Raw genomic sequence first — 27,674 nt, forward strand, 5'->3', positions numbered from 1 at the left:
GTGTGATACTATTTATATAAATATAAAACCTAAGAACTAATTCTTTTCTGTATATTCTAAAGATGGATACATGTGCCATAAAAGTATAAACCATACACAAAATGATATGCACCAACAAGCAGTAATTTCTGTACTTATTTACTTTTTATTCTTAATTTTTTTCTTATTTAAGTTTTTAAAAAATAAGTGCTTTTTAGCAGATATGGCAACTATAAACATGGTATATCCAGGTAGGTAAGTGATTTTTCTTTTTAGTACTTTTCTGTTTGCTATAATTCAAAGTTTTTTAATTTTAATTTTTAATTTTTTAGTTATAATTCAAACATTTTGAGAATATGGCTATGTGAGATGAGAAAACTATAGCCCATCTTGTGATTAGTTTGGAAACTTTTTTTTTTTTTAAAGATTTTATTTATTTATGATAGACAGAGAGAGAGAGAGAGGCAGAGACACAGGCAGAGGGAGAAGCAGGCTCCATGCAGGGAGCCCAACGTGGGACTCGATCCCAGGATTCCAGGATTATGCCCTGGGCCAAAGGCAGGCGCTAAACCACACTGAGCCACCCAGGGATCCCCCAATAAGTTCTTTTTTTTTTTTTTTTAAAGATTTTATTTATTCATGAGAGACAGAGAGAGAGAAAGAGAGAGAGAGAGGCAGAGACACAGGCAGAGGGAGAAGCAGGCTCCATGCAGGGAGCCCGACGTGGGACTCGATCCCAGGTCTCCAGGATCACACACTGGGCTGAAGGCGGCACTAAACCGCTGAGTCACCTGGTCTGTCCCAGTTTGGAAACTTTTTAAAAAAGGTTTGACTCTTTCCTTATATTCAGAGCCTTGTCTACACAGTTAATTTGAAATGAAACATTGAATGTAAGGTATAGTATGAATAGCTAGTGGTCAATCAATAACGGCTCTGTATAGGCTAGGATTCCTAATGGGGATGATTGTTGGTAGAGAAAAGCATTTTCATTTATTGGGAATAAGAAAGCTTGTTGTATTGGGCACTTGAGGTTTAGAAAAGAGGTTGTAGAAAATGGGGGAATCAAAGCAAATTAAGGGTCAAGGAGAGTAAACTGAACAATGCTGGCTTACCAGTCTGGCTGGAAAATATATCTTTGAAATGGAATCAGTTAGCATTGCATCACGTCCCTGCAGGGTTTAGCCTCAGATCCCCATTTCACTGGGCCATCCTAGAACAAGGTGGGGAGATTATGTGTCTTTCCCTTTTGAAAGCAATTTAGTAAGATGGACGAGACACCATTTGAACTCAAATCTATTCCCATATATTCAGGAGTGGTGGTAATGGATTTGATGGACAGTTTGATTTAGTAGTTAATTGAAGATCCTGATTAGATGCATTTGGAAACACAACTTTAGTCCTCCTGTGTTAACTCACAGGTCTTTGAAGAGTTGATAAACCACTGGAAACGGGCCTGAGGTTGGAATTGGTTATAATGCTCCTTCCCTGAAGCCCATACCTATTCCAGACCAGGAAGGACATGACACTGGAAGTGGAAGTGGCTAAATTTAAATGCCACCAGTGCCTGCATGCAGCTCCCCTTTATTGTGGTTGCCTTGAGAAGCTATTTTATTATGGAAATACCACTACTCAGAATGCTTCTAGTTCCTTATCAGGTCACTTGGTGTCTTCTGCCTTAGTTTCTTCTTCTGCAAAGTGAAAATAATAATGCCTACTCTGACTCCTAAAGCTGTCATGAAAAAGATGAAAGTATTTCATAAACTGTTCAGCGCTATGTCGATATTACCAATGAACACACTATTCCAGAAACCATACCTTTACTTTACTTTATGGTCACTCTTCACTTTTCAGAGATACCTTCCTTATATATAAATTTGTCTCCAAATGACTTTTGCTATAACCCAAATCAAATCTTATTTCAAAGTATAAAAATATTGAAAATAATGTCAATATGGCGTGGCCCTCAATGTAAGCCCATCTTAAATCCTTCTCTAAAGATGGAAATTTTTGTGTGGAAATTGTGGGGCCATTTTATGACAAGGAAATGAAATCTAATTTCTTTGTTTTTCCTCTTTTTAGGAAGTCACCAAAGCAGTCCAGCCTCTCTTACTGGGAAGAATCATAGCTTCCTATGATCCAGATAACAAGCAGGAACGCTCCATTGCAATTTACCTAGCCATTGGCTTATGCCTTCTCTTTATCATGAGGCCGCTGCTCCTGCACCCAGCCATTTTTGGCCTTCATCACATTGGAATGCAGATCAGAATAGCTATGTTTAGTTTGATTTATAAGAAGGTAATGCTTTCTTGCAACATGTTTTAAATGTCATGTTGATACACATAAGGGGTAAATGCTGAAATCAATTTTATATGCCTGCGAAGTAAATGGCAACAATAATTAATGTTTCCAGTTTTCCTTGGTAATCAATACAGTTCGTGTCAGCTAATAATTATTAAACATCTTCTATAAACTGCCTGTATTATGGATTTTTAAAAAACTAGTCATGTCATCATTTTTTAGAATCTGTGGCTTCCATTAAAACAATGCTTATTATCTGCATAAATGTCATTGGTATAATATCGTCTTGTGGTAAAATGCCAGGTTATCTTTAGGTCTCAATAACAAGAGTATAGGATGTAATTGTTAGTGCTAATCCGAGCATTAACAGTTTCTGCTTTAATTAGTTAAGACACAGTGGTGGCATCCGCTCATCCACTGCTTTGAGTTAGATTTTTGTCATTCTGTGAGTCCTGTAAATTAAGAATTTTTGCAACGGCACATGCACGGGAGCCATCAGAACCTCCTTGGCTTTTCTGTGTGCATTGTCCAGACAAGAGCCCAAGTTTCTGAAGCATGATTTAGGTGAATGCAGATTAAGACTTACCTACCTTAGAAACACAATGTAAGGTCATTTCCATGGTATGGCTTTCTACACAACGTGTGACTGCTTGGATCTACCATCTCATTATAGAAAGCTCTTTTGGCTGAATCATTTGGATATTGCTTTACCTTTCTTCTCTTTTTCTTCCCCCAATGTAAAAACTTTATATACTTGGCTTACAAGGGACATGGATCTGAAATCACCTCAAGCAAATAACCCATAACACTCCATAACAGAGAGGCAAGGTCAGTTGTGTTGTAAAACCTTGATAGTCATACTTTATTGTTCAAAACAGCCTTTTATGGAGGCATAAGAAAAAAAAAATGGAGTCCACAGTTTAATCGGATCACCTCAGTTACAATCTCATCAGTTCACAAGTACCAGGAAAAGATGGGCAATAAATCAACAGAATTTTATTTTGATCCAGAAATTTTATGTAAGTGAACAAATTATTAGATATCACTTAGAAGATAGAATGGCACAGCATGAACACCAAAGAAAGTTCAATTCAATTTAAAAAATATTTATGAAAAGTGCATATTATCATAATGATGGATAATAGCTAAGGACGTCCATGACAAGCTTCTAGGTGAACTGGATATATTATTTCATTTCATCTTCTCCAAAACTCTCTATGGTAAGAACTATTATCCCTGTTTTATGCCTAAAATGTTTTAAGAAACTAAGACCTAAAAAGTATGGAAAACTGTGCAAAAACTTCGAAATTTCTGAAATGGGTAAATAATAGTCCTTGACATGGGGGATTATCTAGATATCAGAGTGGGGAAGTACTGGGGTGATAGAGCAAGGCAAATTGTGTTATATAGGAGGAGAGAGGTATGAAGTACTCTGGGCTCAAGGGAAGGGGGGATCAAAGAAGGAGAGGGTTAGTTTGTAAATAAGTCCCTATATAACATTTAGCACAAACACAGCAATCTATGTACTTACAGATCCAGAACACATTCAGGAAAAGTTAGAGGCTAATGTATCTCTCCTTCCTCCTCTCATTTTTGAATAGCTGTGTTATTACCTGGTTGGTTTACCCCTCTAGGCACACTTATTGGCCTGCGTTGGCATCATCACCAGAGAATGCAATTGTATCTTCACCGTGGCTGTGGTTTGGTCCCTAAAGTGAGCCTAAAGTTAACTGGTCCCATCTCTGATCAGCTCCATCCACATGGCAGGCAGCCACGAACTCTTTCCTACAATATCCCAATGTTTGTACTACAGTGCTGTTCTGCATTGTTCTAAGATCTGTGACTATTAGGCATTCACATTATATTGTGTTTATTTTTTTTAAAAGATTTTATTCATTCATTCATGAAGACAGAGAGAAAGGGCAGACACAGGCAGAGGGAGAAGCAGGCTCCCTGTGGGGAGCCCGATGTGGGGACTCAATCCAAGGACCCCAGGCAAAGGCAGATGCTCATCCACTGAACCACCCAGGCACCCCCAAATTATATTTTAGATGATAAATCTAAATACATTTATAAATGTCAAATCATTATGTTGTACAACTGAAATTAAGACAGGATTGTATGTCAATTATACGTCAATTAAACTTTAAAAATAAAAGAAAATAATGAATACAAATTAAATTTATCCTTTGAATTCCTAGAAGATAGAGGTAATTAAAACGAACAAATATTCACTGAGTGCTCCCTGTGTGCATAGCTTCCTGCGAAGGCCTCTGGAGAGGACTCAAATCCCCTGAGATGGACAGTTTCTTACTGAGTCATGTGTAACCCAGCTCGATAGAATTTTCCCTGTCCTTCTGTTCTAATAGTGATTTGAAATGAAGTGCTTTGATTCCTTCTTCATCTGTGCTAATCTAACTGCTGTTCATTATTCCCCACCCGTCTTAAATTCTATCTCCTCAATAAAGTGCAGATTTTTATAACCAGATGTGTGAACCTTCTCTTACCTACCCTATTATGTTCTGCACCCTTTAGCTCATTTACCTCCACCCTGAGGCAAGAATTATGTATTAGTGGGGATGCCTGGGTGGCTCAGCAGTGGAGCGTCTGCCTTCAGCTCAGGGCGTGAACCCAGGGTCCTGGGATCCAGTCCCACATCGGGCTCCCCGCAGGGAGTCTGCTTCTCCCTCTGCCTGTGTCTCTGCCTCTTTCTGTGTCTCTCATGAATAAATAAATGAAATCTTAAAAAAAAAAAGAACAATGCATTAGTAAATCCTAATAATAATCCCTGAAGCCTTGACTCCAGTGATTTGCATCACTTAAGTGCTCAATATAGATATATTCAGTTGAAACAATGCTGGATGGGTACTCTCCAATCAAAGGCATCTAATGGCTAATCAATTCTTACTGAATTTTACAGCCTAAGTATAACAGTGATCTTTCATAATTGTGTTTGATTATCTACTTAACAATTATATTTGTGTATGGGGTATATTTTTCTTTGTACTATTTAAGGATTTTGTATCGTTAATACAGTCTTTCACAAAAATCCTTAATGATTCATAATATACTTTTGTCGACTTCAACTGTAACTTCATTCAATAGAATTATTATAGAACTCTGTTATAGGTCAGTAGGGTTACTCTAAGGTTATGGTTTTTAAGTTTTTTATTTTTAAAGATTTTATTTATTTGTGAGGGAGAGAGAGTGTGTGAACACAAGCAGAGGGAAGAGACAGAGAGAGAGGCTGAAGCACACTTCCCGCTGACCAGGGAACCAGGGCTTGATTTCCTGAACTCCTGGATTATGACCTGAGCTGAAGGCAGGCCCTTAACCCACTGAGCCACCCAAGTGTCCCAAAGTTATAGGTTTTAATCTCAAACTTTGCTTCCTATAAAAACAAAACAAAAAAACCCTACCAAAACCTCTATACTATATAAATGGGCTGTATCATTCCTGTTTTGGAGTAGAAAACATGTCATTGCTGTCTAGATGCTGAAAAACGAAATAATCACAGGCATGCTAGTATAGTATTTTTTGTGAAGAGAAGTATTTATAAGTCTGAGAAAATACCAAGGTAGATGAACATAAAGTAATAATTTTCATTACCTTTACTTAAAAATACCTAATTCTTTAGCTGTGATACGATGTTACTTATTCATATATTTGTCTTCTCTTTGTCCACATCACCTAACTTCCCATTTTCCTTTTAGACTTTAAAGCTGTCAAGCCGTGTTCTGGATAAAATAAGTATTGGACAACTTGTTAGTCTCCTTTCCAACAACCTGAACAAATTCGATGAAGTATGTACCTACTGATTTAATGTTTTATGCATTATTATTATAACTCCTACAACCCCAAGGGTTTTCCTGGGTCAGTTAACAGTATATATAATAATATATATATATTATAATATATATCCCTACCTTCCTTATTTCTACAAGCTACGGTTGTATAGCAGAGTGTCATTCTGGGGTCTCATGGAACCACCCAATGCAAAGGCATCTCGGCTTGCTGAATATTGCATGAAGTTTTTTGAAATTTAATTTTTATCAGATCCCTTTTAATACTTTACTGTTTCCTTTTAATACTTTATTCTTTTTTTTAAAGATTTTATTTATTTATTTGACACAGAGAGAAAGAGAGAGAGAGAGATAGGGAGCACAAGCAGGGGGGGCTACAGAGGGAGAGGGACATGCAGACTCCCTGCTAGGCCAGAAGCCCAACATGGGACTTGATCCCAGGACCTTGGGATGGTGACCTGAGCCAAAGGTAGACACTTAACTGACTAAGCCACCCAGGTGCCCCTCCTTTTAGTACTTTAAATCAGTTATTTACTTTGGCTGAATATGATATGCTGAGCACTTCATGTTCAGTGCTGTCTTATGACACAAATAAATACAAGGTCTTTGAGGTCAGACAGTGTGTTTTATTTATTTTAGCATTCTTAGTATTTAACATAGTGTTAAACCCACAGCAGGTGCTCAACAAATTACTATTGAATTAAGCATGTATTTATTCTTAATATTTTGTCAGGTGATAGAGTTGTTATACTGAGCCTTTGGAGACTCTTTTGCTCTTTCATGTTTACACCATGGCTCTTGCTTTATCCAGATAGAAGTAAGTTATTTAAAATAAACCCCTGACATGATACTTATGCTATTTAATCTTAATTCCACTGAATAAAAATACTTAAAAGTGCAATGACTTGAAATTTGTTCCTTGGGAAATCCTAGTCTATTTGCAGAATGTTTAAGCACATTGCCATGTGCTGCACATAGCAAACACCCTGATTTTAGCATGCTGGGAACCATGTGTTTGATTTTATGACCTTGCTGTGCTCCTTTTTCTCATTCAGGCTCATTTGTTTGTCACTGGTTTTCACTGTGATTTTATTTTCCAGGGACTTGCACTGGCGCATTTTGTGTGGATTGCTCCTCTACAAGTGACGCTCCTGATGGGGCTGCTCTGGGATTTGTTACAAGCCTCTGCCTTCTGTGGTCTTGCTTTCCTCATAGTCCTCGCTCTTTTCCAAGCTGGTTTGGGAAGAATGATGATGAAATACAGGTAGCACTCTAGTTACGTAGCTTGATGGCTTGGAAGGGTTTTAAATCAGATTTCCAAAGAGTCAACTCTAGTAGAATCAGGCCTGCTCTATTTACTGAACCGGGATCTACATACTGGGTGTCACTGAAAAAGGAATTGTTTTTAAGGTGTGAATAATACTCCCTATATCAACAGGACATTTTTTGGCTTATCAGTCTACAGAATTTCTTTTTAAATAGGTGAAGATTGAGTTCAGTTTTATAGATCATAAGGTTCAGGTAGAATGGATAAAGCATATACGTACATGGGAGGGAATGCATATATTTTAGGTAGAGTCTTGTAGGTTTTTCATACTCTGGTTCATAGATCATCATACCAGAGCCTTAGTTATTTTTTATTGCAGAATGAATCAGTGATACAGTCCCAGCTTGTGATAGAGGCCTTCTAGAATTTGTCAGCTAGAAGATGATAAAACATATACAAAATCTGGAGTGTCTTTGTTAGCGCTTGGCTTGAATCCTAGATTGTACTCTTACTAGTTATGTGACCTGACTCGGGCTACTTTGTCTCACGGAGTCTCTGATTTTTCATCTTTAAAGTGTAGATAACCATTTCTCTTGGACTTCACCACCGTGAAGTGTCCAACACTGGACAGTCTATGGAATGTGTCTAGTAGTAAATGGCACATAGAGGGCATTTACTAAAAGATAGCTATTATTTTTGTTGTCATCTGTCAGATAATAACATAAATGTCCATCTGTTTAATAAGAAGTGTGGCTTTTTTTTTTAAGCTTTTATAGTTCTTGCTGACAGTTTAACTTGGTTTTACTAAGTATTTGATTGATTGATTTACAGAGATCAGAGAGCTGGAAAGATCAATGAAAGACTCGTGATCACCTCAGAAATGATTGAAAATATCCAATCTGTTAAGGCATACTGCTGGGAGGAAGCAATGGAAAAAATAATTGAAAACATAAGACAGTAAGTCTTTCTGATAATTTCAATATAATTAGCTTGTTAATGTTTAATATTTTATTTTTTTAAGATTTTATTTATTTATTCATGAGAGACACAGAGAGAGAGGTTAGAGACAGGCAGAGGGAGAAGCAGGCCCCATGCAGGGAGCCCGACGTGGGACTTGATCCCAGGACCCTGGGGTCATGATCTGAGCCGAAGGCAGGCACTCAACCTCTGAGCTATCCGGGTGTCCCTGTTTAATATTTTAAAAATAAGTATGTCACAACAGACTTACTCCCAGTTCATATTTGAAGTTTCTGACAATCAATTGTTTTAAGTTATATCAATATTCATGCATCAATATCAAGTGACATAAAGTCCTTTTCATGGGCTGTAGTTGTATATAGTTGGTTAAATATGTTGTTTTTAATTACAAGGATATTTATGCCTCATGAAAGAATTTCCTGTCTGTGTTTATAGCTGCTTATTATGCTTTATTTGACAGAAATAATGATCACAATGCTGGAAGCTGATTGAAACCTTAAATGAAACTACCAGAGTCATAATTCTGAACCAATGAAGTGATTTTTTGTTATTCCACTTCACTTATGTTATGGCTCATAAAAAAAGAAAGAAATTCTTCTCTTTGGTTTAGATATCATTGTTTTTCCTTAACTTAATAATAATGCAGGGTAATATCCATAAATTGTGTTTCTAAAAACCCTGCATTTAAGAGGTCAGCTCAAGCAACAAAAGCCATCACCTGAGATAAAATCAGTGCTTGGCACCTGTCTCTAGCTTGTTTCAGGTCAGATAACCTCTCTTTTGCTGATTGTTAAAGATTATATCCAGCCAAAAAGTACAGCCCAGACTGAGGTATGGTAACTGTGACATATTTGGGGCATAATATAAATTAGGGTATTTCTGCAGCCACGAGACCATTTTTCTTTAGTCAAGGTCCATGTTTTACAAACTGCAATCAAAAAGGGTTCTAGAAAAAAAAAAGTGTTCTAGGAGACTCAGTAATAGGCATACTACTGTTGAAAATCAGATCATTTCAGCTCCTATGGCACAAGAGAGTTTCACAGGGAAAAATATACTAAAGAGCAGAGTACCCTTTTAGATAGTGTGAATATGGCTATGAGGAATTGGGGTTGCTGATTCTGGTAGAGGGTGGTAACTGAGCTGCAGGTGTGTGATTGGAACAACAAAAGAAATGCTGAAATATCAAGTCCTTTTGCCATGTAAATAGAAAGAGTGAAAGAGTAAATATTTCCCAAACATTATTGGTCACCTGTTTTTATTATGCTTTTCAAAGCAAATCCAGGAAAGGAATTGTATTTTCTTTCCAGAAACAGCCTTAAAGATCTTGGGGAATTGTTTAGTTGGTTGAAGTTGTTTTTCTTATTAACAAGTGAGTTCTCCATCATACTTGTCCCCTTGGTCACTTCTATGCCTATGAGCACAGGCATCCCAAGAATGGGATGAAATGTTCATCAGAGCATCTGCTTGTCTCGGGCGTCAAGATAAACTCCTGTTCAGGACACTCTAGGTGCTGACTTTTCCTGACTTTGATTTTTATTTTTCCTCTTCCTCAAAAGATGAAATTCACCCTTTGTATTTTGTATTTCTGTCTGACCAATTCTAATAGCCAACGGTTGGTTGTAACTTGTATAATCTGGTTCCTTAACCTGGCATGAAATTGTTACTTGAAAAGGCTTGGAAGTGCTGACATAAATATGGGAAAGCAAGAGTTGCTTCTGATACTCAAAAGAGCAAATATAATGTCTTGGAAGAGATTGGCAGGATGCGCTTCGAGGGGTGATTACCTCAGCCTGGGCCCAGATGGTCCTGGGCAGAGACTGTGTGAAACTCCTTGCCAATATATTCCTTTATTGCTCTCCTGTAATAAAGTCACTTTCAAGTTTTTTTTTTATAAGAAACTAATAAAATATTTTTATGACTCACAAAGTACAAGTGATTTTATTATGGAGAGTACTGCTTTCTGCGTGATCCTTATAAATGTTCGTGAGTCCATTATTTTTTTCTTGTCATACCACTTCTTCCATTTTCCTCAACTGTTTCTAATACATTTCAACAACAATTATCACAAACCTGTGAACATTTTTGTAAACACTCTTTTCTAGCATTTTATTAACATCAGCCTAGCCAATGTTTCTCTTTTTTTTTTGTTTTTTTTTCTGTTGAAGATTAAGGATTCTAAGTGCTAGGCCATCCGCTGAGCTCTCATTAGCCTTGGCAGTGACTCTTCCAGGGAGATGGTATTGTTTCCATTCCGCACAGGCGGATTCTGTAGGAACCAAAGGGAAGAGCAGTTTACTAAAGATGGCTTGGCTGTAACTGGCAGAGCCAGGGGTCAAACCCCAGTGAGATTCTAAAATCACAATCTGCCTTCAGCTCCAAGTGATTGAAATAAGTAAGCATTAGACCACATTAGATTGTGAATCACAGCCTGGGATGGACACATTGAATTTTGTTTTCTGTATCAGAGTGCTCAGGATTATACTTTTTTTCAGACTAAAAAAAAAGATATTTTTCCCCCCTGAGTTCTACTACTTGAGAATGAAAATTTCTCTGAATTCTACAAATGTGTGAACTAGCACCCTAAATGCCAGGCACAGCTATTGCTGTTGCTCTCTCCCTCCAGAACCCTCTGCTCATCTGTTCATTGCTGCTTTTTTTCTTGCAAGAGCTGAATAGGAGGATCTCAATTGACTCGAAGTTTTCTAGTCCTGGAAGAGTGGGCTGGAGGTTGAAGGCAGCATTGTTCTCTTTCATTAGCAGCATCTGCACTCCCCATTTTCTACCTGCTGGAGCATTGAAACTTCTTCTACATGTGTTAAAAAAAAAAAAAAAAAGTTCACATTTACAGTTCAGACCAGATCAGAAGTAAAAATGATTGTTGCAGGGGCACTTGGCTGGCTCAGTCTGTGGAGTGTGCAACTCTTGATGTTGAGATTGTGGGTTCGAGCCCCATTTTGGTTGTAGAGATTACTTAGAAATAAAATCTTTTAAAAAATGATTTTTTTTTTTTGCAAAGAATTATATAAAGTGAGAGACGGAAAGGATATAGTAGCTGTTCTTTTGTAATTTTTCAAGAACTACCTGCAACAGAATCACTCGGGTTCTTGTTTAAAGCATGGATGCTGGAAGCCTACGGACTTATTCAGTATCTCTGAGGGGTGGGCCTGAGACTGCATTTTAATAAGTTTCTCAGGTGATTTTCTCCTATGCTAAGATTTGGGAAACCATTCTTTTGTGGCTTCTATGTTATTTTTAGCGTTCTTCAAAGCCTAGCTAGCATTTCTAAAATGTTAAGAATCCACTAGGGAATCACAAAAGTGTATTTTTCCTTCATAAATCTGGCAATGCTGTCCTCATTTCCAACTTAATTACTTAAAACACCACCCAACAAACAAAGCATTTGAATCAAAGTCTCACTAATCTTCCAAGTTAATGATGAAGTGACTCAAGATATTAAAATACTCTCATAATAGCAATAGTAATTATAATTGAGATTATAAATTATAACTTAAAAATAATATTTACAGGTAAGATGTCTAAGACACTGGTATATTCATTACTGCCCCCCCTTTCAGAGAGGGTAACTGAGGCCCAGAGAGATCACATGTCTTGCCCGAGGTCACACAGCTCACATAGGATGGAGCTAGGATCAGAACACAGGCAGAAAGCCTTGAGAGCTTCTGTTCAGGTTTTACATTCCAAGATGCCTGGTATTTGAAAAGTTGATAAGCATCCCAAATTTTATATATTTCTTTTTTATAGAACAGAGCTGAAACTGACCCGGAAGGCAGCCTATGTGAGATACTTCAATAGCTCAGCCTTCTTCTTCTCAGGGTTCTTTGTGGTGTTTTTATCTGTGCTTCCCTATGCACTGATCAAAACAATCATCCTTCGCAAAATATTCACAACCATCTCATTCTGCATCGTTTTGCGCATGGCAGTCACTCGGCAATTCCCCTGGGCTGTACAAACATGGTATGACTCTCTTGGAGCAATAAACAAAATACAGGTAATGTACTCAACAGGGCATCCTATGCAATGATTTTAGAACAGTTTTGAACTTTTCTAGTGAGCAACCTCTCTGGAGATGAAGTGTTGGTCTTGGGCCCGTTTGATGCTCAGGATTTCCTCTCTTGGTGTCTACATGTGGTCTAAACAAGCCCTTGTGATGCAAACCTAGTGAAATAAAAAGGAAGGCCTGAGATTCTCTTAAGTCAAAGGAGTTGAAGGAAATACTGTTTCTGTATTCCGGAGAATTTTATTTAAGAAATCAACTAATAGATTAGTTCTCATGAGCTTGGCAAATGTGCAAAAGATGGTAACAGATTCACCAGGAAGTCAGAAAACATTCCAGCGAAAACTAAATATGTTCACCTTAAATTCTTCAAAACTTTCCAACATACTTTCCAGAAAGTAAGATAGATGAGAATGGCATTTTATGCCACATCCTAGCAAAGCTGATGTAGCTGTAGCTTAGAAGAGAGGTTCTAAAGTCCTTGGGTGATTATGCCCAGTGTTTATTTAGCTAATTGAATCACCATCATGAATTTATGTGTGGTTATAATTTTTATAATTCATATGTAGATCAAACTATCTTGTACTTTTTTGATGTCCATTTAAATATTTAACCAGAAAATAAATCACTGCGATAGAAATAAACAACGAGGCTGAAGGGTGAGCCACTTTTAGGTGGTTCTGCCCTTATGTGGTCTTGGCCAGACTTTGCCACTGGTGACCCACGGACGGAAGTTTGGCCTTGGACCTGTTTCACTTGACCTTTAAATTTTAAAACAAACAAATAAACAAACCATTTGCATTAGTTCTCAGTGTTTAAAAGTCGGGAGATGTTACATATACAATAAATCATGTCTTCAGCCTCTTTTGAAGAATCGGAATATGTAGTAACTGGGTCCTCTTTTCCTGTGAGCTGCGGCAGCCCCCCCCCCCCCCAAAGAAGGCCTGGCCTCTCCAGTTCTGTGCACTCTCCTCAGCCACCCTCCTTAAGTATATCATCTCGAAGATGTGTGAGTTTGAGCTCTGTGAGGTAGACGAACTGGGGAATGTAACTCAGAACCATAGCAGCTCTGGGACTAATCCTATTTCTTCTGTTAACCCTTCTCAACTGAGAGAGAGAGAGAGAATGAACACACATACAGACTCAAAGGGAGAACGTCACAAAGACCGGGAGAGTCACTGAACAGGAATACAGAGAAACTAAACTGGGAGAAAAAGAGAGAAACCAAAATAGAGATAGAGGGTGAAAGAAGAGTAGAGGAGGAAAGGCAAAAGCAAGGCAAGGAGCAGGCTGTCCTCAATACCTGCTGTGCTGAGGACTTCAGGATATAGGCGACTTAATTCTTTCCAATGCTCCCACCTTTCCCTCTGGAGCTCTAATAATGTCGAGTAGAGCCCTCCTTTAGAGTCAGGGTTTGATGCTTTAAAATCCGTTATATCAGATCTTCAAACCTGTACGTACACCAGAGAAGTGATGCTCTCGATGCCTCTAATAAGGAGGGTGCTCTAGACGTGAAGACAGAAGCCTTCTCTCTGTCCTAATGTTGAATTGAGGCAGGCACACTGGAGGGTAACCAGGGAGGCCTCATAAGTTCGTCACCCAGGTTAGCATGTGAGTGTGGAAGGAAGAATCAATTGTGTTTTAAAAATCTAATGTAGTAAGAGAGTTTTATAAAATAGCACATGTTTTAAGAGTGCATTTCAAATGTGATAAATCCTAGTGCTTGGCAAATTGACCTTACAAAACTGTGAACAATTATTTTATTAAGAAGTGATTTCTAATCTGTATATTATATATATATATATCTATATTCATAAATATTCATAAAATCCAAATGCTGTTAGAGTGTAAAATAGATGTAATAATGCCATGATGCTCTTCGAGTACAACTTTTTCCCCTTCTTTTATAAACAGGATTTCTTACAAAAGCAAGAGTATAAGACGTTGGAATATAACTTAACAACTACAGAAGTAGTGATGGAGAATGTAACAGCCTTCTGGGAGGAGGTCAGAATTTTTTTTTTTTTAATTGTTTGCTGTAAATACTTTGGCATTTTCTCCTTGTTGAATCTGGTTTTCATCTTACTAGACAAGAAAGAATGATAATTGAACTGGTTGTACTGGAAGGGGAACCAACCACTGCGCTTATTCTATACATTAAGAACTCAAGGCCCAGGAATGTTAAATACACAGAAGCCTCTTCATTTTCTTCCAAGTCATGTGATTTGCTTGACACAACAGCTTAGGAAGGGATACAAATCTCATAGGTTTCGGTGCCTGATAGGGCAGGGTGTGACTTCTGACTCTGCCATTTATTCTCTGTGTTAATCTAGATTGAATTACTTGTGGAACTTTTGGTTCTCCATCTATAAAGCAAAATACTGATATTTACCTTGCAACCGGTGCCTGGCTTCGTGCAAGTTTGTTGTGAAGTATGAAGTGCTCAGCAGAGTACCAAGCACAGACTAGTTCTTCAATAGATGCTCCTTTCTCTGACCTCAAGTCCCAGCCCAATGTGTTTTCATACATGGGTCATCCTAAAGATATATGAGAGCTACATCAGTGTGTTATTTTCTATTTTTACTTATTTCCATTCACTATTAAAGATTGTCATATCTCAAAGCCAGAAAAATATTAGCAATGATATTCAGCCTCTCAAGAAGCAATATTTGATTATTGGGAATACCTATTGAGTCCCTATTACCTTACCACTTATATCTGCTGGGTAAAGAGAAGAGTTATTTTGACATTTTTCAAAATACCTGAAACTGGTTCTTATTTATATAAGCAACTTGGCAGCCAGAGCTTCACTTTACTTCATTTTTGAAGGTACAGGTTAGAGAATAATTCTTTATCTGCCTAGCAACATTGTTTTTTGGGAAAGTGTCAGGTCAGAAAGGGATCAGATCGATTTTACTTCTTTGTTTTGAGGAGTTTCAAAGGCCCTTCTAGGCAAAAATAAGTTTAACATTTTCCCTCCTAATTTCAGACAAAATTGTTTCCCTGCTCTGCTGCAAAAATCTTCTACAATCTCTTCACCCAACTCTTGCCTCCCATCTGGCTATATCCTCATCCTCCAGTCTTTGACCGTCACCTGCCGAACTCTGGACTCTTCTTGATCACATTTGCTCGGGATAGTGGCGCTTCTTAAACCTTTGCTGTGATGTCTGAAATCACAACATGGACAAGCAGTTCCTCGAGTACTGTCCTAAGAACCTGTACTCTAAGGTGACTTCTTCAGAAGCTTCCTGTCCGAGCACATCCTGAGCTTTGGGAGCACGTATGCTTCTTCCACTTTGGAAATGTTACACTCTGAAATCTCTTTCCTGGCCCAGAATTTCCTAACCATTCAGCCCCATCTGTCTCTAAATCCTACCTTTACTGTAGTCCTTCAGGTTCAAGATTTCTGGTCTCTTCCCTTGGACCCTGCCTGGTTCCACCTCTGCTTACCTCAAGACCAGTCGTTTCAGTTTTCCTACAACTCTCTCAATTCCTGTTTCCTTCTACTGAATTCTTTGCTGCAAAACATTACTTTGTGGCCTTTGGTGAAGTAGGTGCTATCTGGGGAAAATCACAAACTTAGGTCATTTGTAAGCTTTACGCTGCTCTTGTTTCAACCTCAGTGGGATCCGTAAACCTTCTTGGGAAATCTTTTCATTTGTCTTTAGTTAATGTTCTTTACCGTTTCCCCAGGAGCTGTGCCAGATTTTTACCACTTTCCCAAAAGCCCCTCCTTCTCTAAGGATCTTCATGGCCTTGCCTCCTACAAAACATAAAGAAAAGAGAAGCCATGATCAGTTATGAATGCCTCCGGTTTCCCTGTTCACCCTTGGAATTATGCTTTCCTCCTTCCTTTATGTCTAAGAGAAAGATGTATGTTTCCTCCTGCCCTTGACTGAGCTCTTACTACCTTGCTTCATCATCTTGGAACAGGCGGCCAGCAGTCTTCTCTCTAGAAGCTTCAACATTTCCTTTCAACTGACTCCTTTTCACATGCGAATATTTTCAAGTTAAAAAAAAATTCTTCTCTTGCTTTTGCCCACCCAGCTTCGTCCTCCCAACCTAACCCTGTCCTCTCCTTTGTTGTCACACCGTTGTCATTTTCTCATCTCTCATGGGCTCCTGCCTGCTGTAGTCTGGAGTCTGCCTTTGCCAACACGTCAAAACTCTTCCATTCTTCTTGAGTCCATCACTTAGCCTTAAGGTAACCACTCTTTTCATATTATTTTATCCTCAGAGCATGACTTCTACCTCTTTCCTGCCTGCTACTTCCATGGTGATGGGTACCGGGTCCCCACTGAGGCTTTCTTCTAGCATTTCATGCCCTCTGTGGGTGACCTCAAGCTCAGGGCCAGCTGACATCAGTGTGCTGCTGAGTCTCAAATGCAAATTTCTGGCCCCCATTTCTTTCCTGAACTTCTTACATGTATTTCAAAATATCTTCCATGGTCCTCAAGGACTTCACATTACCTCATGTTCATCACTCATCAGGCTTCACAAACCTGTTCCTTCCAGTGTATTTGCTATTTCCTTTGTTGGCATCATCATCCACCCAATTACCCAAGGGGCAAGTCCTTGGTGAATTATATAGGACTCTGCCCTCCATCCAAACCTGGAAGTGGGTCAAATTACTACTGACTTATTAGGAAGAGGAAACTTAGAGAGTTTAAACAACTAGAACAAGGTTAGACAACTAATTAGGACAGAGCTAAAAGGTCAGCCTAAGTTTCTCTGACTCCAAAATGCATTACCACTCACCATACTGCTCCTTATTTAAACAAAACAAAAAAGAGTGATTGCTTTCCCATATACTGCTTTCACATATGTTACCTCATTTAATACCCTTAACAATATAGGAGACTGAAGCTCAGAATGTTTTAACAACTTGTCAGCCATTAGCCAGCTAGTTGAGAAGATGCCCTAAGAATGGGGTAAAGAGAAAACATATCATAACCATTTCATGCATGAATACACGGGACACGTAAACATGGAAAATGTTCAATCTTATTAGGGGTCAAATAAATAAAAATAAGATCAATAGTGAGATTCCATTTTCACCTGTAAAATTATAAAAACAAAGTTAAATCCAAAACCAAAAGAACAGTGTTGATAAGGATTCTTGAAAACCAGCATTCTCATATATTTGTTGGTGGAAGAAAATTTAGAATTATTATTGAAAATACTTGAAATTTCACATAATTTTTGCTCTGGAAACTCCGTTTGTGGGAATTTAAACAAAAAAAAATGTGCTGCCCAATTTATAGCAAAGTATGTGCATATAGTTTATTCATACTCGGGTACTATCTTACAACTAGAAATTATATTAAAAATAATGTCTAATGGCATCTAAAATATTGATGCTTTATTATAAGAAAAAAGTGGGTCACAACTTTATTTTTACTTAATTTTGTAAAAAAATGATATATATTTTATTGAAATATAGTTTCAAGTGCACAACATAGCAATTCAACAAGTATATACATTACAAATGCTCACCATGATGAGGGTAGTAACCATCTGTCACCATACAAAGTTATTACAATAATGTTGACTCTATTTCCTATGCTGCTGTACTCTTCATCCCTGGTAATTTGTATATATTTATAAAAAATCATATTTGTTTATACTTATACGTAAGAAAGTGAAGGGATTTTTTTTATTTATTTATGATAGTCACAGAGAGAGGGAGAGGGAGAGGGAGAGAGGCAGAGACATAGGCAGAGGGAGAAGCAGGCTCCATGCACCGGGAGCCCGACATGGGATTCGATCCCAGGTCTCCAGGATCGCGCCCTGGGCCAAAGGCAGGAGCCAAACCACTGCGCCACCCAGGGATCCCTGAAGGGATTTTTTAAAAAGTTTTTTTTATTTATTCATTTGAGAGAGAAAGAGCGAGTGAGAGCATGAGTGGGGCAGAAGGAGAGGGAGAGGGAAAAGTAGGCTCCCTGCTGAGCTGGGAGGAGGGGGGACTCCAGCTGGATCTCAGGATTCTAGGATCGTGACCTGAGCTGAAAGCAGATGTTTAACTGATGAACCAGCCAAGCACCCTGAGAAAGTGGAGGGATTTCAGTTGAAATGTTGAGTATGGTTTCTTCTCAGTGGTAGTACAAGTGATTTGTTTGTTCTGCTTTTCTGGATTTTCCAAATTTCTTGAAATACATGTCTTCTGTAATCAGAAATGAAGATTATTAGCAACAACAGCCTTCCATTGGTCCAAGTGCTTATGGATCAAAGTCCTGCTTCTAAGCATGGTACAAGTTCTTCAACAGCCTGCATTGCCCATCTTTTTTTTTCTTTTTAAAGATTTTATTTATTTATTCATGAGAGACAGAGAGAGAGAGAGAGAAAGAAAGAGAGAGAGAGAGAGGCAGAGACACAAGCAGAGGGAGAAGCAGGCTCCATGCAGGGAGCCCGGTGTGGGGACTCGATCCTGGGACCCCAGGGTCATGCCCTGGGCCGAAGGCAGCGCTAAACCGCTGAGCCACCCGGGCTACCCATGCATTGCCCATCTTTACCAAGGACTCCTTTTGTCATTTTGCCGTATATACCTGATTGGCCGTTTACTGTTTCTGAGACGTATTTTGTTTTTTAAGACTAAGTCATTGTATATACACATCTGTCTTCCTGGATCACCAATACCATTTCCTGGTCTTGTGCAATCCCCCTTCTGGCCCTCATAGCTCAGCTTGCAGGTCATTTACTTGGCCAAGCTCTGAGTGCTTATTCTCTGTAATGTCCTCCTATAAGATTTGGTGTGATTTTCAGTTCTATCACTAGCACGTTTCAGTATTAATATCTATTCATTCATTATTCTCCTATGTGGGATTTTTAAAAAAGATTTAATTCGTGAGAGACACACAGAGAGAGACAGAGGCACAGGGAGAGGGAGAAGCAGGCTCCGCTTGGGGAACCCAATGCGAGACTCGATCCCAGAACCTCAGGATCATGACCTGAACTGAAGGCAGAAGCTCAACCACTGAGCCACCCAGGCGTCTCCATGTGGGATTCTTGAAGTGGTCTTTAGTACAGAGGTGATGCTCAATAAATATCTGTGAGATAAATAAATGAGTAAGAGAGGGGCACCTGGGTAGCTCAGCCAGTTGAGGGTTGAACATCCAACTCTTGTTTTGGCTCAGGTCATGATCTCAGGGTCCTGAGCTTGAACCCTGGTCAGGCTCTGTGCTCATTGGGGAATCTGCTTAATATTCTCTCCCTCTCCTTTCCCTTTCCCCTGCCCCATGCTCATGTGCTCTCTATCTAAAATAAATAAATAAATCTTTTTAAAAAATGAATAAGAGAATAGCAAATGCTTTTGTCCCATTTTATAAAGACCTTTTATTGTCTACTTCTTAAAAGCTTTGCTTTTAGTTGTTTGATGACTTGAGGGGGATGTTAGCCATACATATCATGAGAACCCAAAGCAGTGGTCTTCGAACAATTGCTTATGTATGACCTAAAAGAATTTTGAAAAACTATGACACATACCTCTGACACATCGTTAAGTTGACATAAATTGTTGTGTAGTTTTAAGTGGTGGCAAAAGATGTAATTCCTGTTTTTTGTATATTGTCTTAGTGTGCTAAATGAATTTTTGTCAGAACCTTGCGTTATAGGAGTGCATTCAGTTTATGGAAGATAAGTGAATTCACGCTGTCAGTTCTCATTATCAAGCCGTTCAACTTGCTTTGTGCCAGAAAAAGTATAACAACCTTAAAATGTAGAGAATTAATGTATATCAACTAGATTTATTAAATTATTAAGAATTGAGTAAATAATGAAGTAATTAGTCGATAAAAATGCCTTATACTGCCACTCATTTCTGCAATCTTATTCTAAGGGAGGCAAGACACATAGATTTCCTTTAGTGTGAAATTGGGGGAAATGAGATGTTACCTCCTTCAGTATTCCTGGCTTTTTACTTCAGGTAAAAAATTTGATGGTGAGCAACGATCTAGGATATTGAAATCATGTTCTCATTGAATGCTTTATTAAAATTTTTGTGTTTTACATCATGTACTCTAGAACCCACATGCTATATAATTAAATACCATAGGCTGTAGATCATGTGCCATGTGCTTTTCATAATATATAACAAATAGTTACTGAAAATACCTGAAAAGCCTACCTTTTTATTTTCTCTGTATTTTTTCAGGGATTTGGGGAATTATTTGAGAAAGCAAAAGAAAACAGTAATGACAGAAAAATTTCCAATGGGGACAACAGCCTCTTCTTCAGCAACTTCTCACTTCTTGGTACTCCTGTCCTAAAAGACATCAATTTCAAGATAGAAAGAGGACAGTTGTTGGCGGTTGCTGGATCTACTGGAGCAGGCAAGGTAATCTCTTCTGTTCTTCACCATTGAGAACTTAATTTGGCAGGCATTTCTTTCTTTTCCTAGTTTGTCTGTAGTGTAAGAGGTATGTTGGAGAAATTCTTATGTTGGTAATAGGAGAATGCTTGGATATAGTGTCTCTTAGAATATAAATTGTTCTATTGATAATATTCTCTAGTCTTTTTTTTTCTTCATATTACTTCCGGTGACTTTTTCTTCTGCATCTTTATATGTTACATGGCACAGAACACAGTGTCTTTCTTTCCCCATGTGCTGATCTTTACATTTATTAAAATTTTTTCTCTTTTTTTCTTTTCTTCAATTGGGGCATAGTTGACACCCAGTGTTATGTTAATTTCAGGTGTTCAACGTAACAATTGAACACCTCTGTACTTCTGCTGTGCTCACAAATGTAGCCACCATCTGTCATGATACAACTCTATTATAAGACCATTGATTATATTCCCTGCGCTGTACCTTTCATTGATGGTTCATTCCATACCTGGAAGTCTACATCTCTAACTCCCCTTTATCCATTTTGTCCATCCCCTGACAACCTCCCCCTCTGGCAAGCATCAGTTCTCTGTATTTTTGGGTCTGTTTTTGCTTTTTTTAATTTATTTATTCTTTCCTTTTGTTTTTTAAGTTTTACATATAAGTCAACACAGTGTTTTCTTCTTATTTTTTTCTTTAAGATTTTTATTTATTTATTCATGAAAGGCACAGAGAGAGAGAGAGAGAGGGAAAGAGAGAGTGAGGCAGAGACATAGGCAGAGGGAGAAGCAGGCTCCATGCAGGGAACCCAATGTGGGACTTGATCCGGGGTCTCCAGGATCACGCCCTGGGCTGAAGGCAGGCGCCAAACCGCTGAGCCACCTGGGCTGCCCGACACAGTGTTTTATACATGGTAGAAATTCAGAAACTTTATTGAATAAGTGAATCATTCATTTTTAACAATCTTTGGCACAGACATTTTTCAGAGCTGCTCCAGGAAAACCATGGCTTAGATTTTACCTCAGTAACCACATAGGCAAAAGGTCCCTATTTTGTTGATTTGGAATTTTATTTATTTATTTATTTATTTATTTATTTATTTATTTATTAAAATTTTGTTTTGTTGTGGAATTTTAGAGAATGGATTCAGGCTTGCTTAGGATTTATTATGAGGAAAAATTATTGAGTGGGATAGGTTTTTGAAAGAAACACGTAAGGATGTTAATTTATTTAATGCTGGTCAGCTTCCTACCCCCTACCCCCAAGTTATTATAAGCCAGGAATATTTAGAGATACACCTGAAAACATTAACAGATTAAGAAACAAAGACAGGTAAAGGGTCGAACTCAAGGATGAAAGGAAAGGGAGGAAGGGAAGGAGGAAGGGAGAAAGGAAGGAAGGAAGATACAGAGGGAGAAGCACTGCTGTTAATAAGACAAAAATGTAAATAAAAGTAGGTATTGGGATCCCTGGGTGGCGCAGCGGTTTGGCACCTGCCTTTGGCCCAGGGCGCGATCCTGGAGACCCGGGATCGAATCCCACGTCGGGCTCCCGGTGCATGGAGCCTGCTTCTCCCTCTGCCTATGTCTCTGCCTCTCTCTCTCTCTCTCTCTCTCTCTCTCTCTCACTGTGTGACTATCATAAATAAATAAAAATTAAAAAAAAAATCTGTTTAAAAAAAAAAAAGTAGGTATTAAACATTCCTGAAAGACATTCATTAATATCTAATATAGGAAGAACCATATTTTTGGATTTAGTTTGAAACTTGGGAAATAAGATGCTGCAGAAAATGTCTAGTCATCGAGTTGGTGTCCACAATAGTGGTAATACAATTTGCTCATTTCTCTCTCCAATTATGTTTTTCTACATGTGAAACCGGCCTTTTAAATAAAGTATTTTTTCTTCTTAGGAAAACTTGTTCCTCCTTTAAGTATTATTTTTCCTTCTATTATTTAATATTAGTAGCAATTTTCATTATTGAAAGGGAAAGATACCATAGGAGGAGGTGTTCATAAACAAATTAGTAGGTGATCTAAACAAGAATGTTTGCTGGTGAGAGGTAATTATGTTTCATATAATTTTTAAAATTCTGTTTGTATGTTTGAATTACTTCTTTGAAAGGTGCACAAAAATAGCTTTGGAATTACAAATTACAAGCAATTAAACAAGTTACCAGCAATTAAATCTCAGGAAATTCTATTAAGAATTGATGAGCAGATAATTGCTGGCTGGAGTTGCAATTGCATTTTCTGGGAAGTAGCTCTGAAGATGGAGTCAGATGAAGGCAGTGATTCCTTAGGAATAATTAAACTCTTCTGAGGGTTTGGCAAGTCAATCCAGGAGGGAACCCTTTCATAGTATTAGGAATGGAGTATTTTATAATCTGGACAAGAGATCTAGCTAACATATAAGATTGAATAGTTGAAAGTATTAACATTTTAATCCAAATCCCATGTCACTCGATTTGGTATATCGAAAACCTTAAAGATAACTAAATAATTCTTCTACGTGTATGACTTAACCTAGTGTGCTTGCAGAGATTTTATAACGTAAAGACATTCATCACAGCATTGTTTCAATAACCCAAAATTGGAGGGACCCCTAAATGTCTACTACTAGGGAACTGATTAGATAAAGTTTGGTGTAGTTATAGAATGGCATGTTCTTCAGTCAGTAAAAAGGATGTTGAAAATGACTGTGAAGGATATGTATGATACACTGTTAAGTAAAGAAAGCACAAGTTATAGAATGTTACATACATAATGATTTGTGTTTTATAAAAGCATGCATATATGTATACATGTGTCTGGAAGGACATTTGTGGATCAAGTTGCTATCTCTGAGATTTTGGGTATATTTTGTATCTCTAGATTTTCCAAAGTTACAACAATTTATATATGTATTAATATCAATTATTTTCTTAAAACACTAAGCAGGTTTAATTTTATCACTCCTGTTATAATTGTCTAGATAGTAAGGGAGCCATATCTTCTTTAAACTGTATTCCAGGGACTATTCTAGTGTCCAGCATGTAATAAGTGCTTGACATAAATTTATTTAATTGAACATCTTTGGAAAAATACATTTTTTGTTCTAATCTACATTAAGTGCCTTTCATTTATGAAACTTCTGTGAATCATTTTAATTAAAGAAAATCGGTTTAAGGGCAGCCCTGGTGGCCTAGTTAGGGCTAGGCTAGTGCTAGTGCTAGAAGGGCCTAGTGCTGCCTTCAGCCCAGGGTGTGATCCTGGAGTCCCAGGATCGAGTCCCATGTCGGGCTCCCTGCATGGAGTCTGCTTCTCCCACTGCTTGTCTCTGCCCGCGCCCCCCCCCTCTCTCTCTCTGTCTTTCATGAATAAATACATAAAATCTTAAAAAAAAAAAAAAAAGAAGATAGGTTTAAGAGTCTGCACCACTGGGTACCCTTGACTGAAGGCTGGCTTTGTGACATCTCCCCCAGGGTGGAGGGACTTTCATTTTTCTGTTGTTCCACCACAGCTGAAGCAGTTCTGTGGCCTTGCTGACAACCCCTGATACCACATAGTTTCTATCATCCATCCTGGCCTTACCCTGGTACTAAATTTTAGTTTGGTCTAACAATAGTTGGCAGCAGATGTATAGAATAAACTATTAGCTCCTGCTTTTGTTTACATTTCAAATAAAATTTTAGAATAAAACACAAATGTCTGTGAGGTTTCATCAACATATATATTCAGTGATGGTTCCACTTAATGTCCTCTCGCTCAAAATGCCAAAATATGTAATGAATTATTTTATATAATATTTTTATATAATATTATTTTAATATTTGTATTATTTTAGGAAATGGGAGGCCATTAGAGGGTTTTAAGCATAAAAGTAACATGACTTGACTTACTTTTTGATGCCACTTTGAAAATAGGTTGTAGAGAGACAAGCGTAGAAGCAAGGAGAGGAGTTAGGAGGAGGCTATTGTGCTAACTGGGCAGGAGATGATGTTGGCTTAATCCAGATAGTGATGATGGAAGTAGCAGTCAGATTCAGGACATGTTTCTAAGAAAGATACCACAGAATTAGATTTTTTCATAGGCGGCCTATGAAAAAAATGGAGGAGTCAAGGATGAGTCCAAGGACTGAGTAACTGGAAGCATGAAGGTACCATTACCTGAGAAGATTATGGGAGAAACCGGTTTGGGCAGAGCTAGATTGTAGAACATTAAGTTCATAATGCATATTCGACATCCAAGCTGAGATGTTAGTTGGATACACAGCTCCGATTTCAAGGAAGTAGGGGCTGGCAGTGGAAAAACTTGAGGCTAGATGAGATTCCAAAGGACAGAGTATGGATAAGAAGGGAAAGGAAAGGGGCCAAGGTGTGAGCCTAAGGGCATTCCAACTTTTTAGAGGTTGTGGAAGTGTTTTATTATAGTGGTTATATTTATAATAACTTTATTTTAAATCTTTCCCTAATGTAAGCTCTGATAAAATCAATGCTTTTTTTTTCTTTCTCTGCTGCCTCCTTTCCTTCTACTTAATGTTAGTCAATAGTATTATCTTTCTTAATGATTTATCTTTGTAGTGTTAAATATGTTTACACATCTATTACCCAGTGTGTTACATTGAAATGATATCCTTTGACTTCCAGTTTTTCTTGATAAAGCAATCAGCAAATTTCCTTTATACCCCATTTCCTCTGTTTTGTTTGTATTTTACTTATTGTCGGGCATATAACATATTGAAATTCTTTTCTTCAACTCTAATTGCCACATTAGTTTAAATTTTAGTTCACAGTCCTTTATATAAAATCTTTGCTCACTGATAGCCTTTTTGGTGAAGCTTCTTCAGTCATCTCTTGGGTGATTTTTAAAAAAGATTTTGTTTATTTATTCATGAGAGACACAGAGGCAGAGACACAGGCAGTGGGAGAAGCAGGCTCCATGTCGGGAGTCTGATCCCAGGACCCCAGGATCACCCCCCTCAGCTGAAGGCAGACGCTGAATCACTGAGCCATCCAGGCGCTCCATCTCTTGGATGATTTTATCCTCATTTCTTCAAGATGGGCTCCTGGGAACAATATTATCTGATTATCTCTCTTTTTAACTGATATCTTGTTAGATGAAGATCATATTGAATCTGCCTTGTTGGGTTATTGTGAGGATTAAATAAATGAATGCAGTTAAATCACATAGAACAGCACCCAGTATAGACGAAGTACTCGGTGGATGTTAGCTGGGACTAATCTTTCCCTGACGTCCTCCAAACTCATCCCATCGATCTGAATCAGGTGCTCCATCCCTGTGAACCTCTACCATAGCACTTATCACATCCACTGTAATTGTCTCTTTTATTCCTTTTGGTGTCTTTTGTGCTTAGCAGCATATCCAGAACAGGAAGTGCTTACTACATTTTGAATCAAATAAAATTAATATAGACTCCTTTAAAATCAGAATAGATACCTCTGCTTAGGATGATAGTTGGAGGCGGGTATACTCTGAGAGTGATTTGATCAAATGATTTAACTTAATAACCATGGCTTTATTTCCAGACTTCACTCCTAATGATGATTATGGGAGAACTGGAGCCTTCAGAGGGTAAAATTAAGCACAGTGGAAGAATTTCATTCTGCTCTCAGTTTTCTTGGATTATGCCTGGCACCATTAAAGAAAACATAATTTTTGGTGTTTCCTATGATGAGTATAGATATAGGAGTGTCATCAAAGCATGCCAACTAGAGGAGGTAAGTGACTATGTGACATACTTCTGATGATGTGTATGAAATCTTCAAACTACTTCAGGTATATAATTAGCCTCCTATTCAACAGTCCGCGTACATATATTAATCAAATTTCCAATATGGACAAACTACCCTGAGTAAATCAACTAATAAAATATATGACGCCTGCTTTAAGACATTTACAAAAACATAGAGAAAGTACAATTTATTTTTAAAACTAAAGGCGCTGATTTGGTTACGATAAAAACTCTTTATGAAATGGAGATAATTTTATTGACTCATCAGTGTGACACATGTCCTCAATGGACATTTATATGGCATGCGTTTTTAAAAAGATACTTCAAAATTACATGAGAGGATTTTAATAATTTTAATAATTACCATGGCCTAAATGTGTGAGCATTGACCTGTTAGTAGAGAATCAGAGGTAAAATTGTGATTATATTTTATCCTTTGGCCTTAAACATATAACTAAATGACCTCTAATGACTGTCATTTTCTGAAACAGAGCCAAAATGAAGATGATACTGTTGACTCTTTTTATAATAATATTGGGGAATGGGCTAATTATCTGAAAATATGTGAAGTATTCTAAGGGAAGCCAGTATATAGATTCTTGTGCTATTTAATACATAAATTGTATGATGGAGGTTTCAATAATTATTGATGTAAATGTCAAGGTAGGGAATATATCCTTATGAGGTTTATCAACAGTATTGCCTGAATAGTAATTGATTCAAAGTCACTATATTTAGCCATCTGGGTGGCTTAGTTGGTTAAGTGTCCTACTCTTGATTTTGGCTGTAATCATGGTCTCAGGGTTGTAAGATTGAGCCCCTCTCTCCCTCTCCTTCTCCCTCTTTACCCCTGCTCATGCTCTCTCTCTAAAAAACAAACGAAACACAAAGTCATTATCTTTGATAGGTGGGATTTGACTCTAGTGAATTCCTTTAAGTTATCTTTTATGAAAAAAAATTGCCGTGTGAATAAAATGAAACTTAAATACAGTATACATAAAAAATAGAAAAAGTCTAATAGAAGCTGCAGTTCTTACAAAAGAGGGATACATGCTTGTACAAGTGGCTCTTCCTGTAGATACTGACCCATTCAAAGGAGTTTTTTAGAGCTCCATTCTCTTATTTTGTATACACGAAAACATAATAAAAACTACCCTGAAAAAGTATGGGATTTATCTTGAAGAAGATACTCTTCATTCCTCAAAAGCCCTTCTTCCAAGAATAGTATTTCACAACCTGGCAGGTGAAACTCTCAGGGGATTTGTTATTTTAAAAAAATCT

At 37.8% G+C, this 27,674-nt stretch overlaps 1 protein-coding gene across 1 annotated transcript in view; it reads left to right on the forward strand.

The window, feature by feature from the left end:
* CFTR (CF transmembrane conductance regulator) overlaps window positions 1-27,674 on the forward strand; it is a 160,803-nt gene that overhangs the window by 43,212 nt on the left and 89,917 nt on the right. Inside the window, exons 4-11 of the mRNA XM_072764891.1 lie at window positions 2,059-2,274; window positions 5,991-6,080; window positions 7,181-7,344; window positions 8,179-8,304; window positions 12,088-12,334; window positions 14,255-14,347; window positions 20,490-20,672; window positions 26,188-26,379. Of these exons, the coding sequence (XP_072620992.1) occupies window positions 2,059-2,274; window positions 5,991-6,080; window positions 7,181-7,344; window positions 8,179-8,304; window positions 12,088-12,334; window positions 14,255-14,347; window positions 20,490-20,672; window positions 26,188-26,379 (1,311 nt within the window). The remainder of the gene's footprint in view (window positions 1-2,058; window positions 2,275-5,990; window positions 6,081-7,180; window positions 7,345-8,178; window positions 8,305-12,087; window positions 12,335-14,254; window positions 14,348-20,489; window positions 20,673-26,187; window positions 26,380-27,674) is intronic.

This window comes from Vulpes vulpes, chromosome 7 (assembly GCF_048418805.1).
Source record: "Vulpes vulpes isolate BD-2025 chromosome 7, VulVul3, whole genome shotgun sequence".
In the NCBI taxonomy this organism is placed as follows: domain Eukaryota; kingdom Metazoa; phylum Chordata; class Mammalia; order Carnivora; family Canidae; genus Vulpes; species Vulpes vulpes.